Here is a 19,110-nt window from a genome sequence, read left to right as displayed (position 1 = left end):
GATCCCTTTGTTCCCCTCACCAACTCTACATCCTTCCTAAAATGGGGCCTCCAGACCTGTATGCAGTACTCAAGGCGTGCCTTGACCATTGCCTTATACAAAGGGATAATCACCTCTTTTTCCCCTACTAGCAAAATTCCTGTCTATCATTGACAATACCCCATGATCTGCTCTGGCAGCCTGTCTGCATTGCTCAGAAAACTTTATATATCTCACTGCACAATCACTCCCAGGTCTTTTTCATTTCCTATCACCCTATGTGTTGTACCACATGGTTGGTATGATCCTTTAGGGTTACTTCTACCCATATGCAGTATTTTGCATTTGCCAATGTTAAACTTCAGTTGCGACTTCTCATCCCATCTTCCCAAAACTTCTAGATTCTGTTGAAGTAGCATACTGCCATTATTGTCATTAACAACCCTGCCAACCATTGTATCATCTGAAAACTTTGACACTAAGCCTGATTACCTTCATCAATATCATTGATAAATATACAAAACAACAGTGTGCCCAACACCAAACCCTGTGGGACTCAACTAATAACATAGTCCATGAAGGGCAGCGTCCACTGATTACCACTCTGTCTTCTCCCACTCAGCCACCCTTTTATCCATTGTAGCAACTTACCCTTAATACCATATTGCTCCAATTTGTACAGTAGTCTTCCATACACAACAGTGTCAAAAGCTTTCGTGAAATCCAAGTACAGGCATACCTCGAATAACGAATAGGATGCGTTCCACGAAATTACTTCGTTAAGCGAAACTTCGTTTTCAGAGGTAAAAATACTATGGCCAGAATAGGGATACGTTCCTACGTAAAGAAAATGAAAAGCTTTTTTTTTCGAACAAAGAAAAGTTTTATTAAATAAACAGTCAACTTACATACAAAGTGAAATCTCATTTTAAAATATGAGTCTAAAGTTGATTGTTTATGCTTTTTTCCTCTTTCATTTAGCGATTGCCTATACGGAGTTATTGCATTTAACACTGATCGCTTAACAATAACACTTCTTCCTAAATCAGGATCATTTTCACTAAAAAAATTTGAAACGTTTTCAATGTCATTTAAGCACCTTTTTAAATCTTTGGTTGTTAACACTTTTTCGGCAGGAACTTCTTTAACTTCGTCTTCATCATCTTTGTCTTCGTTGCTAACAAGGTTTTCTAAATCTTCCACTGAAAAACCATCTTCTGCATTCAATAAATTTCTAACATCCTCTTCATCGACATTTTCGAAACCTAGTGATTGAGCCATCTGGATAACTTCATTTCTAATTTCTTGGATGTTATTTTCTTCTTCTAGTACAACTTCTGGCCATATTTTGCGCCAAACTCCATTTAAGCATTTCTTAATGACTTCTTTCCAAGAACTATCAACGTTTTCAATTGCGTTTTTAATGGTGTAGTTTTTCCAAAAAGTTTTAACTGTCATTTCCTCTTTATCCTCTAGTTCAGTTAAACTGCTTAATGTTCGACGCAGATAATAAGCTTTAAATGATGCTATTACTCCCTGATCCAATGGTTGAATCAGGGAAGTTGTGTTTGCTGGAAGAAACACAACTTTGACAGGAATGCATGTGTCCAACGTGTTAAGATCAGTAGGATGTCCCGGAGCATTGTCTGACCACAAAAGAGCTTTTTCTTCAAAGTTGTTTTTTTGACAATACCGTTTTACTTCAGGACAAAAGTGGTTAACAAACCAATCAGTAAATAACTCCTTGGTAACCCACGCTTTTCTATTTGCTTTCCATATTACAGGTAAATTCATTTTTATGTTACCTTTTAACGCCCTCGGATTTTCTGAATGGTAAACTAATAACAATTTTAATTTATAATCGCCAGAGGCATTTGATCCAAAGAGTAACGTTAAACGGTCTTTGGCTGCTTTGAACCCAGCAGCTGATTTTTCTTCAATAGAAATAAAACTTTTTGTTGGTAGCCGTTTCCAGAACAAACTGCTTTCGTCAACATTGAACACCAAATTTGGAAAATTTTGACGTTCAATTATTTCCTTTAGTTTTTCTGGAAACTTATTTGCAGCTTCTCCTGTTAATTTTACACTATGAATCCTGGCCCGTTTTTTAAATTTCTCGAACCAACCACGAGAAGCCCCAAAGGTTTCCGTAATTTCTTCAGTTTGTTTAGATTTCAGGTGATTAAACTTGAATATTTTTTTTATGTTAAATGGGGATTGAAATTTCTGACTTCGTTATATCGAAGCTTCGTTAGCAGAGGTAACGTTAACCGAGGTATGCCTGTATTGATATCAAAATTATTTTGGCATCTAGTTCCTCTGTAACCACATCATGGTATCCAATCAGATTTGTCAGACAAGACTTTTCCTTAACAAACTCATGCTGCATCTGAATTATTGCTGCAGTCTTGTCTAGATTAGTGGTGCGCAAACTATGGGGCATGACCCCCAGAGGGGTCGCAGCAGTTTTTAAATAAGTAGTTATTGTGTACATAAAAGCTAAATACCTGTCGTTAAAATTACTTTTTCAATACCATAGGTTCATTCATATCTTAGACTTGAACGAAGTCTAAAATATGAATGAACTCTATTGCCACTCTATTTTTTTAGGGTGGTTTCATGTGTGATGCAGGTGGCTTTCTTATTTGTTGTCCGTGTGGGGAATATGCCTTAATTTGCTCACTGGCTATGGACACACAGAAAGCAGCTGACTAGTGTGACTTCTCAGTATGTGTTAATACTTCTCAGACCGACCAGGCTAGCTGGGTGGGTGGGTAAAGTGCCTGCCTGGCAACCCAAAGGTTGCGGGTTGGAATCCCGCCTCGGGCTTGAATCAGAGTAGTGCAAAAACCTTGGGAAGTGCATTATGGCCACAGAAGCTGATGCGCAAACAACTAACTAAGAAAAACAAAACAAAAAAACTTCTCAGTACTACTCAATTGCTGAACCGTAATCCCTTTAGCTCTTAATTCGTGCTTCCTACAGCAAAAATTTCTGAAATTGCCTATATGCCAGAAGTATGAATATGCAGTGGCAGTAAATAACAAGTCTGTTGCACACATGCTTTATTCTGCTTCGTAATTCAGTGCTTTCATGTCAACTTGGATGTGTTTTTCATAGTTCTACTTTTTATATTATAATTGTTTTTAAGAAGGGGGGAAAAAATGTTTTATAAATTTTACCATGGACAATTGGGTAATCAGAATAATACGGCCGAGGAGTGACGACAATAGTGTTGCTACAGATACTTCAGAAGCCGAAAGGGTAAGAAATGTATCATGAAAATTTGGACACTAAAGTTATTTCAAGTGTAGTGCAACAAGCAATTTCTGGTAGAGGGCCATCATATTCCAAATGAAAAAGAATAGAAAATATCAAGAAGAATTTATGGAGTACAGCTTTACTTAGTGTTGTTGATGATGATCAACGTCCTGTGTGCGTAATATGTTATGAAAAATTGGCTAACGAAAGCATGAAACCTATTAAATGAAAAACACACTTACATACGAAACATCCAGAGATAATGAAAAATACTGAATCCTTTTCAAAAGACATGCTGACAGTATACAAGGTCTGAAATCTTTCATGAAGAAACATAGGGAAGTTCCTTATAAAGCCTAAAGAGCATCATTGGAAGTTTCATATTTAATAGAAAAAAATTTGAAATCACAAACTATTGCTGAATCTCTTGTTCTCCCTGCTGCTATAAAAACGATTTCAATAATGAATGGACAAAACTACAGGAACGATTTAAATACCATTCCTCTATCCACAGACAGTGGATAGAGGAATGGTATTACAGTTATCGGGGACAACTTAAAATTCAGTTTGTTAAATCGATTGAGAGAAAGTCAATTTTTGCAATACAGTTAGACGAATTCACAGATATTTAAAACCTTTCTCAACTAATTGTATATGTGAGATTCTGCTACGAGGGAGATATTTTGGAGAATTTTCTATTTTGAAAAGCTTTGGAAGGAAGAACGATGGGTGAGAAGATTTTTGATGTTATAAATATTCTCTTTCAAATAAATAATCTAAGGTGAAACAACTGCTTTGTGATTTGTACTGATGGTGCAGCTAAATTAACAGGATAAATAAAGGAAATTGTTCCAAATTTAGTTTTTTAAACTTTATTAAAAAGTAGAAGCCTAAATAGCAGACTTTTTACAATGCTTTGTAATGAAATGGGATGAAAAGCTTCTTTTATATATGAAAGAGGTGGTTTTCCAGTGGTAAAGTGTTGCAACACCTTTTTGACCTCACACATGAAGCTTTATTATTTTTATCAGATAAAAATGAGAACCTTCCTCAATTGTTTACAAATCAAAAATGGCTTGTAAAAATTAGTTCCCTTACTGATATATTTGAAAAATTTAATGATTTAAATTAAAGTTTTCAAGGACAGGGAACAAATATATTAATACTCGGTGATAAAACAAACTTTCAAAGGGAAGCTTAATCTTTGGAAAACTGAATTTGAACATAATAATACTGAAATGTTCCCATGCTTTTCTGATTTTGTTATAATTTGACATTTTACAATTTAGGGATATCACTGCCACCCACCTAACAATGCTAATTAAGAATTTTTACAAATGATTTAATGTATCTCCAGAAAAAAAGTTGTATTGGATTCGTGATCACTTTGCTTTTGAAATTTCTACATGCCCCAAAATTACCATTCAGCAAAAGGAAGATCTTATATCGACCTGTCGTCTAACAAATCATTTCAAGGCTACAACTTGATGTGTCGGAAAAAACCCCTTCTAAATCTCCACAGCCCTCAACTTCCCCAGTGGCATGCTTATCAGCTAGAGAGAGAATTCTGGCAACGATGCTCGAAAGGTAAAACTTGCTGATGTTATGCCTGTCTCTGTCTTTTTGTAAACTTTTGTAATTTTTACTGTGAATGAGATAAAAAAAAAAATTGAATAAATAATTCTATTTACATGTTCATCAAACATTTCTTTTTTGCTTCAATCAAATTCAGCGTGCATAGTTGCAAGTGCTGCATAAGCATTTTGGCAAATTCCGACTTATGTAAAATTCAACTTGCGTAGTGCATAGAGTTCTGCAGAATGCAACCCTTACATAAGTCGGGGATGTGCATTTTCTGTTTGTAAGTTTCTACATTTTTATTTAACATTTTTTCACTTTCATATTAGCTCAATACTAATTTTCAACAAAAACAAAAGAATAGTAAACTATTTTAATTATTATTAACTCAATGCTACACAAATCTCAGTAATATAATGTATGCAACATGCATATGGTTAAGAGGCACCTAATTTTGAACTGTCTAATAATGAAACGGCTGTAGCATAACTGTGATGCAGCATTCTAACAACAAATTAGTTTAGAAATATTATAGATACAGAAAATGAAATCAAAATAAAAAGAAATAAATAATACCACAGCACAAAGTTGATCTACAGTGAGTGGACAGAAATCATGGGATACCTACCTACTAATGGATAGGCTCACCTTTCTCCCGGATAAGGGCAGTCACACGACGAAGCACTGAGTCCACTAGTTCACAAAAGCATTCCACAGGTATTTTCATCTATGCTTGCTGCACCGCTGTCCATAAGTCTGTCACAATCCTGGGTGGAGGATCCAAAGCTCGAATAGACTTTCCACGACATCCCAGAGATGCGCCACAGGGTTCGTGTCCGGTGAACGGGGAGGCTATTCCATGGTGGCAAAATCTGCAAAATGGTCTTCGAACCATATTCTAGTCACCATGGCTCTCTGGGGAGGCGCATTGTCCTGCTGGAAGAGTCCATTGCCCTGTGGGTGCACGATGACCATGAAGGGATCCAGATGGTCTGGGATGGTCATGTAACGTGGACCATTCAGAGATGAGTTTAAATGTACCAAAGGTCCCAACATGCCCCAGGCCATTACTGACAGTCTACCTGCCTGAACAGTTCCTTGTTGATATAATGGGTGCATAGCTTCGTGCAGTTTCTGCCAGATATGCATCCTCCCATCTGCTCAAAATAACTGGAAATGGGACTCATTGGACCAAGAGACCCGTCACCAATCATCCAAGGTCCACTGCCGATGTTCTTTCACCCAGTTGAAGCGTAGAGTCCTGTGTCGTGGTGTTAGCAATGGGACTCTGGTGGGTCGGCAGCTCCCATAACCTATTGCAGCTAATGATTGCCTAATGGTCTTGGTGGAGATGTTTCTGGCACCTCCCTAATTAAAGTCGGTGGTGATTTGTGCCACTGTCACTCTCTGGTTAGCTGAAACAGTGCGACATAAACATTGCCGGCCACGTTCATTTATCACCTTTCTCCACCCCACAGCACAGTCCACGATGAGATGTTATTTTGGAAATGGCGTATTCCCAATACGCTCTTGATTGTCGAATGGGAACAGTGCAATTTCTGTACCATCTCCAAGGTAGAGTGGCCCATGCATCGGGCACCCACTATCACCACTCTTTCAAAGTCCATTAACTCATGACGTTTATCCATAATGACATCGAATTACCATCTACATGAATGCAGTGATGCGTATACCTATACACCTGCTGAGCGGTGGGTTTGTCCATTAGCGAGAAGGATGACAGCGTTGCATTGCTCAGGAACAGGTATCCCACGAATTCTGTCCTTTCGGTGTACAAACCCACAACCTTTTGAATTGCTGACTTTTGTTTTAACCTCTATATCACAGTGTCTGACAGTAGATGAACTTCATTTGGTGATAAACAGCAAGTATCAATATGGGATTGTACTGCTCGGTCATATTTTCTTAATTCAGGGAATAGTTTATTGTAATGAAGATTAAAATAAATTACAGATGACATGATTGCCCATCCCCTTTGTGAGTTTTTGGCAGTTTGGTGAGCTTCCTCATTTCCCAGAATTCCTGCAAAACAGATTTTTGTTTTTCATAAGCTGTATCAGAAGCAGCCTGATTCATTTAAAATTAGAATGTAAGGAAGAAAATTTATAAATGGAGGACAAAAAATTAGTCTGTGGTATTAAGGGCATATATTGAATGTGTGTATCTTCTACACTTGTTTGCTTACAACACTAAAATTATAGTATAGGTGTAACCCATTTTCTCTATTTACAGGTACACCAGCTATGACTGGTGCACCTGTAATGGGACACAGAAAATATGTTAATGAGTGGCTAAATGGAGTGATAGCATTTTGCAGGTCTAGAGGACATCCTGTTAAAGAAACAGCTGAATATGTTGCATTTCAGAAAGAACAGTAATAAAAGGTATTAAGGAATGATGTAACTCAAAATCAACCAGAAATCATTGGCAGAATTGTGGTTGAAAGTTTCTGCTAAGCAATCACGATTGGTGATGAATATCATGTCTAGTAAAAAAAAAAAAAAAATTTCAAACACTACAAGAACTGCAGCAAACAGTTAACCACAAATTTCGTCAGCTGATTTCTATGATGGCATTGAGAACTGCATAATGTAGATACCTGGAGTAGGGTTCCTAAAGAAGATCAATGTTAACAGCATAAAAAAAGTCCTGTTAATATGGACTAAAAGGAATAAAAACTAAACTGCTGATTATTTGCTATGATGTGATCTGATGAAGCCTAAATTCTATCTATACTCTGATGATGCCAGGTATCAAGTTCACAGGAGAAACAACGAGGCATTTTATCCCATCTGCATGCAATGTGTCATACAAGCCGTGGTTGACCAATGATGTTTTGGGGATGTTCTGACTGTTATGAACTGGGTCTCCAGCTTGAAATACCAACGAGGATGAATCTGGCTAGCTTTACATTCTGGATGATCAGGTTGTGCCTTTTGCTGAACATTACAGTGACACTCGAGATTTCAATACTCCTTTTATCCAGGATGATAACTCTCCGGGATTTTTTTAAATCAGATTTATCTCAGATTTAAATCCTACAGGGAATATATGGGACTATCTTGAATGCAATAGCATCAGTGAAACCCAAATGAATTATGAGCTCAATTGTTTTCAGGCCTAATATTGATATAAACTATTTCTTTGAAAACCTAACAAGAATTCATTAAGTGATTTGGCTAAAGGAGAGGTAAAATTAACTGAAACGTAAGTTGTAAGGCATTTACTGCCATGTTCAAAAGTCACCTTGACTGCAAGAAGCTCAGTAGTGTAGACACTGCACATATGTGAGAGAGGGGTGGGGGATGTGGCATTATACATCTGTAGCTGCTACAGTAGTAGCAGCTACAGATGTATAATTGAAATGAGTGTAAATTTGTTGATACATGAGCTGCATGCAGCTCTTGATTATTTTGGTTTGTCAGAAAGCATTTCCCCAACAGCAAAAAATAATCATGGTTTGCACAGACTTCAGAGGCTTTGTGCAAATTATTTTACAATGATTATTTCTATTTGATAGTATGAATCAGAGCTGTAATACTCAATATGTTCTACGTTGATAATGATATTAGTAAATTAATAAGAGGAGTTTACCTCAATATAGTACGTGGAACACTTCCGTATGATACCCTCCAGAAATTAAAACGGAAAAAAAGAAAAAATCGACAACTTACCGGTACATTAAAGTAAAATATAAATAATTAAAGTAAATTATAAATAATTAAATAATCAATTTAACACAATTCAAAATCAATTCAAAACAATTAAAATTCAAATTAACGCAATTAAAAGAATCTAACGAAAATATTCAAAAATCGTTTTGAATATTTTCGTTAGATTCTTTTAATTGCGTTAATTTGAATTTTAATTGTTTTGAATTGATTTTGAATTGTGTTAAATTGATTATTTAATTATTTATAATTTACTTTAATTATTTATATTTTACTTTAATGTACCGGTAAGTTGTCGATTTTTTCTTTTTTTCCGTTTTAATTTCTGGAGGGTATCATACGGAAGTGTTCCACGTACTATATTGAGGTAAACTCCTCTTATTAATTTACTAATGATTATTTCTGAATTGTATCCATCTCTTCAGGCAAGGTTTATTTTCCATCTTCTAGATATGGATTGGAAGAAGGCTGACAGAAATTTTCCATTAGGTAACCAAATTTTCCTTTGCATTTTTGGTGGGAGGATCTATGATTTTGAAGATGAATCTATAATTTTTTTTTCTTAACTTTCCCTCTGACATAACAGGCATGTACTTTTAGTTTCTTAAAATTAATGAGATTGGCAGTGGTTAGATTTGTTGTAAATGATTCCAAGCCTTGTTCTTATCTTTTCTGTGCTTTTAACATTAGTGATAAGAATCACACACTAAAAGGCCTAAACTTTGCAACCCCTTAAACTCTATGGTAAATTAAGATTGTTTTTCACATGCTTCCCTAAGAAGTAAAATCACAATTGACTTGACATAATAGCATTAGCAATTTATTTTTGCTCTTTTCTTAACTGAAGGAAGCTGGTGTGCAATGAGCATACAATAGTGCTTTGAAGTACCTAACATTCACAACACAACTAGTTATTTACACCATATAATTAAGATATCGGCAATGCTTCTGTTACTCTCAAATGGTGAAAATGTTATTACTCTCTATTATTAGACTAGTTCCTATCTCTGTTCTGAACATTGCTTATGTTCAGAACACAGAAAAGATTGTGAATAGGATAGTGTTATAAGACACTTACTGGAGTAATGAGATTCAAATGTTTGCACAACTTACCTCAAATCTAATTATATCCACATTAGACATCAAATCCCATTTAGGCTTACCCTCAATAGTGTAGCCATTAAAACCAAGCCCGGAAGCAATACAGACAGCTTCACCTGCAGCAAAATCACTGCAATATCATCTTTAATGTTAATTACCAATACAAAATATATAAAAAAAAACATTGGTGACTTTTAACACCTAATGATGTTTTACAAATACAAGTTAAGTAATGTCTAATTGTCTGAAAGAGTGGACAATACGTGGTTAGTCGTTATTAGAGTTAAGCTTAATAAATACACTCTTACATGTATGTTTTAAGATGTTTATTGAAGTATTATCACATAAATCTACACTCACTTAACACAGTTATCTGCATTTTAAGGTTCTTGAACTTCATCTTCAGGCTTCTAAACAAAGATGGAATTCAGCAGAACCTTAAAATGCAGCGAACTATATTATAACACTTCAATAAACAGCTTAAAACATGCACACATAGATTAACAGTACATTTCTTTTAAATAATGTTCCATTATAACACTGACATATTTTGCATCTGTAAAACATACCAAAATAAAATGGCAGTCAAAACTAAAGTTCAGGGACAATTTTCTAGCCCCTTTTTTTTGTGTTAAAAAAGGTCTCATTATAATTTAAAATTATCTTAAAACATGTACATCTGACAAAGTTTGACATTTAAAACAGATTCAAATTTCAAGATTTACTCAAAGTAATAAAACATTAATATGAATATTTTACATCCCCATAAGATAAACTAATCAATTTTAATCAGAAAAGGCTCTCTTAATATATATACCCTGCGTCAATTATTCAATTGGAGACATCAGTGTTTGCATTCCCTTAGATACTGGAAGAATTTGTAAAAGCATCTTCAGTTGGCCATGTAGAGGGAGTAGCTTTTTGCCGTGAGTTATTCTGGATATTTCACCACACAAATTGACACATGCACACACTTGTACAGAAAACTAACACAGTGACTTAAGATGCAACAATTTAACAAGAGTATCTGCATTCTATTATGTACATGCCTCCTGTAGTAGGTAAATGAAATGGCCCATGGCATATTAAGCTGGGAAACCACCCATAAGACTAGCTGCAGTGCCTTTTGTAAAATCATTAAAGGTATACCATGGAAGGATGGGAAACATCACCAGAAGCATGATCATAAGTGCTCATGAAGCAGGAGCATTACAAATAGTAGTGGAACCTGGATCTCCATCTTACAATCTGGCTGATGAGATGTTACGTTTGGTCAGTTTTATTGTATGGTGCCGAGACATGGACACTGAAAACTAACACCTCAAAAAAACTATGAAATGTCGACATGCAGAAGAATGCTAAAGATACCATGGACAGCAAGAGTGACCAATGAGAGTATCCTGCAGAGTGTCTTGGACACCTGATGCGGAACAACAAATACGCAATTCCACGGCTAATTATTGAGGGGAGAATGGAAGGAAGAAGAAAGCCTGGGAGATGTACACTGTGGCTTGATAACATTAAGAACTGGACAGGACTGAACACCAAACAGCTGTTCAGATCTACCAGAGACATTTGCCGTGGTGGTAACCAACCTCCATTAGGAGATGACACAGAGAAAAAGAAGTGGAATTTATCCATATATCAATGAAGACAGTGCCTGGGATCTTAAACCAGCAACTACTGTTGGACTAAACCAGCAATGAGATAAACAAGTCCAGTCAGAACAAGATGTGCAGTAACATAGACTGCAGATGTTTGGTGATCCATGTCATCAATATGAGGCTTAATGACACTAGAGCTACTGAGACCAAATTGTGTCAGGTCAGAGTTCATTTAGGAGGCTTACCTTGTACAGTGAGCTTGCACAAATCATTGATGAAGTTAGCTCAGGTACTATCCTAACCAAGTCTTCAATGTTGATGAAACGAGGATGTTTTGGAAGAAAATTTTCAACAGAACTTTCATCGTGAAGGAAGAGAAGGGCTTTCCATGGCATAGGTCATCTTAGAATCTTGTAAGTTCTGGACAGCAATGCCTCTTGGAATGTCAATTTGAAACCAACATTCATTTACCATTAACAATAACTTTGAAAGATTTTAGCTTCTTGCAGTTTGGAAGTCAAACAAGAAAACTTGGTCCAAGGGCCTTGATATAAGAATATTTCTGCCATCATTTCTATCTTACCACAGCAAGAATGACAAAAAAAAAAAAAAAGTTCTTTATACTCTGGCACTACCACCAGGTCAGTGGAGTTTACAATAAATCAATCAATACAAATGTCAATCATATTTAGCAGTCACAGGCTTGAAACCCAGTCCACTCAAAGAGCATGTGCTACTGCACTCATGCTCCTGACCACTCAGCTACGTTGACCTCACAGAGCAAACATTGCAGATTGTCGCTGAAGCTCCAGGTCACCCAGACAACAATGTCAAGATGGAATAATGAAGTCCCCAATATGAGACCAATCTTACATGGACCTAAATATGACTGCTAATTTCAAGCAACACTGCCATGCAACCACTTTCACTAAATACTGGTACCTAGTGAAAGTGGTTACATGGTGGAGAAAATAGCCCACTTTAAGGGAATTTTGGTAATGCTTCAATATCAAAGATGCACCAGTCAGCAATACAATCACCTATAATGAAGTCAGTACAAATAATGTATGAAGTTATGGCCTGAATGTGTCATTAATTTCCCTTGATTTCAAGAGGAAACAGTGAAAATTGCAGTAAATGATTGTGGAGCTGTGTACCAGGTTAAGTTTGGAATCAGAGCCATTTCAAGGTCTTAAAGTTACTTGATGAAAGAATGGCAAAGAAGAAACTAAGAACTTCGATGCTGATGGATTTCTGCAGAGAGATTTTCCTTATTGAAGATTTGTTTATAACAATTCTTGCTGCTACAAGAAATTTCTGAATGAGAGGAAGTTAGCAGTCGATTTTAGATTCCTTTTGCATGAAGAAGGATGATGCCTCCAGGAATCTGCAGCCCTCAATTTCTGGATTTTAAGTTTATGGATCAAGGATTCACCCTTCAAGGGATAAATTGAAATGCACATTGTATGTTTAAATCAATAAAATTATCTTTAAACTAATTTTTATTGGTGTTTATTTATATAAAAAATGAGTTTAGTGCACGATTCTGACTTTACCGAAATCAGTTAATAACATATTAGTCTATCTTTTATGGAACTAATTATCGATAGATATTGATTACCAATTGCATACATAAATTGATAGAGAAATATATTTTAAAAAATGTGGCTGAACTCCAGATTAGGGTACCCCATCCAACATGGCAAGGGAAGAAGTGATTGACAGGCGAAAGCATCTCCCACTCAGTGCTGTGATTGGATGATTATTATTATGGAGGTATTTTCTTTCTGATTGTTTTGTGTCATCGAGGAGGGGGTACTTAGCTTAGGCAGGGTGTTTATGCCCCATCCCACTGCTTTTGAATTGGAAAATGAGTTCGCAATCTAAAAACAGTGGCAAGTGGGGGGGGGGGAACACCCTAGGCATACCAACCTAGGAGGACAGTGGGAGGAGTCACAACTTATCAATCATTGCTTTCCCATTGTTTTGCAAGCCCTCATGTTGGATGGGGTAGCCTGGAGTTTTTCCAGCAGGTGGATCATACTAAAAATAAATAAATAAAAATACATTATAAATAATAACACATCAGAATTAAAATGATAGTCTATCCAAAATAGTAACATTGCTAACAACGAATATAATTCTCCCATATAAAGCTACCCACACTGTGCCAAAGAAAGTATGTAAAAAAGAAACACCTATTACATTACCATTTGGAACTTTTGATATAGGGCCACCAACTGCTAGCAGCCATTCACACATGCAATATCCAGTACAGCATTCATAGTGCTATACTGGACTACAGAACTAGTGTACAATATTAGACATTTAATAATGTTTGATATAGAGTTCTGGGAAACAGAAGAAAAAAAATCATCTGAGACAGAGAATGTTGCTCTGTTTGTCTAAGCTTCCCACGTAAATAAGATTTGAACTTTGGACTCTTTATATCCTTCAAGATTAATAAAAATTCATTTCTTAATCAACAGTTTGTAGAATTTCAAAATTATGTTCTGCGGTCACAATGAAACAATTTAAGTCATTGCCATACTGTATAAATGTATTATGACAAAAAGATGGAACATTACAGTGCAGTTTTTAATTATTCTAATCTTCATTTTACTAGTGAAGTATGAGCAAAAACAGCAGTATTTAGCATTTAATGAAAAGAAACAGGGTCTGTGTTCATGGAGACCAATTTCCTGCAGCGTCTCAGCAGAATATTGCCAACCATTTTTTCCACATTACAAACCCATAAGTCAATGCTCTATTGTTGATATACTTAGTGAGGAGAATAAGTGTGAAAAACTAACTAGTAATGAGGAATAGCTGAAAGGTGCAAAACATGAAAAAGTGGAAGAAGCATTTGAATGAATAGCAGCCAAATGCTAAAAATGGTAAAGCAATAGATGAAGGTAAAGGGCAAAAGAAATCAATAATATCAGAGATAAATGTAGAGATGATTTAAGTAGGTAGAAAGGTTTTCAAAAATCATCAGTAAATATGATCATAAATATATTTACAACACAGTTAAAACTGCTATTCTACAGGACCAACTAAAGAGGACCAGCAAAAGGCTGCAAGGAAACAAAATCCAGAATCGCCCTTGCATTTTGCTCCAATTCAGATGGAATGACAAAGAGTAACTGGAAAATTAGATAAACCAAACTGTTTCAAGAATTTCGGTCTGTCCATTTACATTAATTATAACTACAATATAAAAAGGTGCAAGTAACCATAACAAAACATAGTGAATGGTTGAACTGAGGGGTTTAATTTCTACAAAATAAATGAAAGAAACAGTGCAAAGTTTTTTTTTTTACATTTACCCAATGCTCTATGCTCTTGTCAGTGACTCTATTCCACCTATCCTTTTGTGAAAAAAGGATAGGTGGAATAGGACCAAGGGAAGTCTGCCAGGGGAAAACAGTTGATGACATTATAGAGCAGATATCTTTTAAGGGCACAAAAGGTGATACCATTGTACACATTGGCACTAATGACATTAAGAGAAAATCTGCAGACTTACTTAACGAGTACAGGTGAATGTTGAAAAAAAAGTTGTGAGTTAGGATTAAATTTGAAAGTTTCTGCAATTCTTCCCAGACATGATAGGAAAGAGTATATGATGAGAGCCTTGTCAATCACTTCAGGCCTGGAGAAACTGTGCAAGGCTCACACAGTATAATTTTTCTCAGCCTGGTCTATGCTTGTTAACAAGAGAGAGAGAGAGACGGCTTCTACAGGGATGGGATACACTTAAATAGAAATGATTGCTGATGCTATCAAAGCAGTGTTAGGTGGATCGGATAACTGATAGTTGGGAGAGTCACAGACTAATATATTAATAGTAGTCACAGACAGAAGTGAAAGTGATTCTTGCACTGATTCTATTGGAATGAACAGCAGCCTGAAAAGCAAGGTGCTGGGGATTTCAATGACAGCTGGGAGTCATGGAACAGGCTGTGTTAGGGTAAATAAGAGTAGGAATGGGCACATGTATACTTGAATGTACACTAATGCTAGGAGTATAGTAAATAATAAATTTGATGAATAAAGGCATCAGAAGTGGATATTGCTGGGATATCAGAGATGTGGTGTTACACAGATATAAGAAATGCAAAATTGGAATTCGGGGAGTAAGTGTATACAGAAAGGATAGGAAGGGAGGAGGGGTTATGCTGTTAGTTAAGAAACACAATCTAAGGCAGTGGAACTGGTTGACATGGTTGGACAGAGCAATGTGGAGTCAGTTTGGTGTGACATAAGCACCAGGAAAGCAAAAATGAGAGTAAGAGTGTGTTATGGCCTAATGGCTCTGATGAGTACAAAGAACAACTGTACAGAAAAAGAGAGTGGGCCAGTAAATCAAAATGTCTTATAATGGGGAATTTTAACTTCCCAGATATTGATTGGAACCGGTGAGTTGGTCACTCGCACACTAGCAAGACTTTTGTGGAATTATTGGATGATTGTTTTCTACAATAGCATGTTCAAGAGGCAACCAGATGGAGTAAATACTCTTGATCTGATTATCAAGCAATGATTATTCATGCATTAAAAATCTGCAAATAAAGGAACCACTAAGTGGCAATGATCACAGTGTAAAAATGTTGGTTTTACTTAAAGATGTAACTACCATCAAAGGTAAAGGAAAGGTTTTTTGCTTTTTGAATAGGTGACTACAGTGGTCTTAGACAGTTTTCAAATTCTATACGGCGGGATCAACTGATAATGTTACCAACAACAAATTCTAAATGGGAAGCATTGTAGGAATTAATCTTGGAAGCTAATAGGCTTTTCATGCAGACGTTAACTGCCGGTCGCCAATGTGGCACAGCCATACCCCAGATAGACAGGGTACCAGAAACGGGACCAAGTTGGAAGAGTTCCTGGCAACCACAACATTAACTGTACTAAACTTACCCAACAATCTGCCTACATTCTGCAACACATTATGGGAGGCCACTATAGACGTCACCGTGGCAACGAGGAATGCTGCCAACAACATTTCCAATTGGACCGTCCGTGAGGCCTGGACAACGTCTGATCATCGCGCCATTACGTTCAATCTAAACAAATCACTGGCCACAGTACCTGTGAACAGACAAACCGCCAATAGATATGCCATAACAAAGGCAGACTGGGAACTCTTCCAGACTACCCTACGGAATAGCATACAACAACGACAGAGAGAACTCCAACGTATCGAGGACCCAAGAATCCTCCAAATTAAAACTACTGAAATCATAAAACAAGCCAGCGACACAGCCATCAGGAAGAAAAATCCAACACCAGGGAAAGTGCCCTGGTGGAATCAAAACCTTCAGCGACTCAGGAAGGAGGCACAGGAAAGAAGAAAGGCTTTCCAGCGAGCCAGGCGCTCCTGGCCGACGGCGGAAATTGAAACCCTACGACAGAGCTACAAAGAGGCGAGAAACGCCTATACAGCACAAATTAGAGAAAGCAAAAACCAATCCTGGGAGCGCCTGGTCTCCACCACTGGAAACAAGGACCCTTGGGGACTTGTATACAAGCTCGTCACCAACAAACTTCCAAGAGGGGAAGTAGTTGAAGCCACTAAAACACCTGAAGGATACTTGACTATCACTTGGGAACACACCATCAACAATATCCTTGACGCTGCCTTTCATCCAGAGATACAAACAATGACAACAGAACAGAGCCGAGTTTGCCAGGTCAAAGAGACTCATCAAACGGCAAAAAAAAAAAAGAGCACCCTTTCACCATGGAAGAGATCAGCAATGCATCAGACCAAATAAAGGGAAATAGATGCCCTGGACCGGACCTTCTGGAACCCGAAATTATCAAAAAAATCGGTAGAGTACGCTCCGAACTTACTACTAAACCTATATAACCTCTGTCTCAGAGAAGGTACCTTCCCGAATTCCTGGAAGATGGCAAACGTTAAACTCATCCTAAAGAATCCAACAAAGCCACCACCACACCTTCCGGACTCCTACCGGCCCATTGCACTTTTGACAGTTATCAGTAAGCTATTTGAACGACTACTTTACACACGTATCCAACATTACTATGATGAGGCAGGCCTGGCCTCAGCAAACCAATTTGGCTTCAGACGGGGAACCTCTGCCGTGGACGCCTTAACTCACCTCCTGACCAAAGTAAACAGATGTAATACAAAGTACTTCCTAGTGATAGCCGTGGACTTCGCTGGGGCGTTCGACTCACTTTGGTGGCCAAGAGTCCTGGCGAGGCTGCGCGAAGCCAACATGCCGGAAAACCTCTATAACACCATCAAAAGTTACCTAAGCAACAGAACCATCAGTCACCACCCCCTATGGCACACTCTCCAGGCATGTCCATCAGGGCTGCCCTCAAGGTTCAGTCCTTGGCCCGCTATTGTGGAATATTGTCTTGGACACCTTTCTTAACATCGATCTCAATGAAGTACAATCTCAAGCATTCGCGGACGACCTCATTCTGACGATACAGGCAAACTCAAGAGCCGCATTAGAGGTCCTCGCAAATCGGGCCCTGACCACTCTCCAAGAATGGGCAAACCGAAATCAACTCAAAATATCCCCCACAAAAACAAACTCCATCCTACTAAAGGGACGCCTTGATCTCAGGCGGCCTCCTCAAATAAAAATTGGACAGGAAACAATCAAATTCTCCAACCAACTGAAATACCTAGGCGTAATACTGGACCAAAACCTGTCATTTCAGGACCATCTGAAATATCTCCGTAAAAAAATAAAACACTACGCAGCCATGGTTGCCAGGGTCACGCGTAAAGAATGGGGCTTGAAAAAGCGAGTCCTCAAACTGTTCTACAAAGCTATCTTCACTCCGATCGTCACCCATTCTTCACTCCGATCGTCACCGGCGCATGGTTTCAAAAAACTACAACAGCAGTAAACAGACGTATCACGGACCAAATTCACAGATCCATCCTCCTAACCATCACTCGTGCTTGCCGCACGGTGAGCACCCATGCCCTGCAAGTGCTCGCAGGCACTCTCCCACTGGACTTAGAAATCATACAACGCGGCCTACTATACTACCTAGACAAAGGCACCCCACAGACTTTTCTGGGGTTCACTATTGACCTAACCAGTAACAGAAATGTGGAAAAGAAGAGGATACAAACTCACTTGCAGCAGGCATGGCAGGAAAGGTGGTGCAACTCCCAAAAGGGAGAGATCACAAAGAAATTTCTACCCAATATTGAACAAAACTACCCAACTGGTTTTCCCCAGGTCTACAAGCAACGTACCTCTTAACTGGACACGGAGCAATTAATGCCAAACTGTCTCTACTTGGGATTCAGGTTGATCCAACTTGCACTTGCGGGGGGCTGGAGAGCTAGCAGCACCTAATGTATGACTGCAGGCTCTATGAAGACCTACGTGGTGTTTTACTCACCAGAATCCACTACTTACCATAGGGACAAGAACATCACCTCCTAGACACGAAAGAGGAGTATCAAGCCTTCTCAGATTACGCACAGGCACTGTTCACGAGGAGGAGGACGAGGAGAAACCAAATGGCTGCAGCCCACAACCCACTACCATTATAACCAAAGAACATCTGTTCTTCAGCTCACCGGGCTCCCTTGCCTGGTGCCTTTCCACCCCCTCCCCTGCGCCGGTGGTGGGACGGTCCCTCCCGGCACCCCCTACTTTCTCCTGGTGAGGCATGGACATGCCTCACTGACTTCTGGAGTTGCCTACTCTATCATCCCCATATTTCTGCCTTAACCCCCCCCCAGCCTTCCGTCTCCCACCCACTATCTTTATGCTAGCAAATGTCCCACACACAAAAACGTAATTATGTCAAAATTCCCGTTTGCCCATTCTTTCGGCCTTTATTATGCAAGCATTATCCCCCTCACCTAACGATCATCAAAC

General features: G+C 38.1%; 1 protein-coding gene across 1 annotated transcript in view; it reads right to left on the bottom strand.

Annotated features, from left to right (window-relative positions):
* Positions 1–19,110, bottom strand: part of oys (lysophospholipid acyltransferase 6) — a 284,099-nt gene that overhangs the window by 31,761 nt on the left and 233,228 nt on the right. The window contains exon 10 of the mRNA XM_090376225.1: positions 9,624–9,727. Coding sequence (XP_090232351.1) covers positions 9,624–9,727 — 104 coding nt within the window. The remainder of the gene's footprint in view (positions 1–9,623; positions 9,728–19,110) is intronic.

This window comes from Mastigoproctus giganteus, chromosome 6 (assembly GCF_048544385.1).
Source record: "Mastigoproctus giganteus isolate SK-2022 chromosome 6, ASM4854438v1, whole genome shotgun sequence".
Taxonomy (NCBI): domain Eukaryota; kingdom Metazoa; phylum Arthropoda; class Arachnida; order Uropygi; family Thelyphonidae; genus Mastigoproctus; species Mastigoproctus giganteus.
Note: the sequence above shows the minus strand (reverse complement) of the source record. Positions and strands in the feature narration are given on the sequence as shown.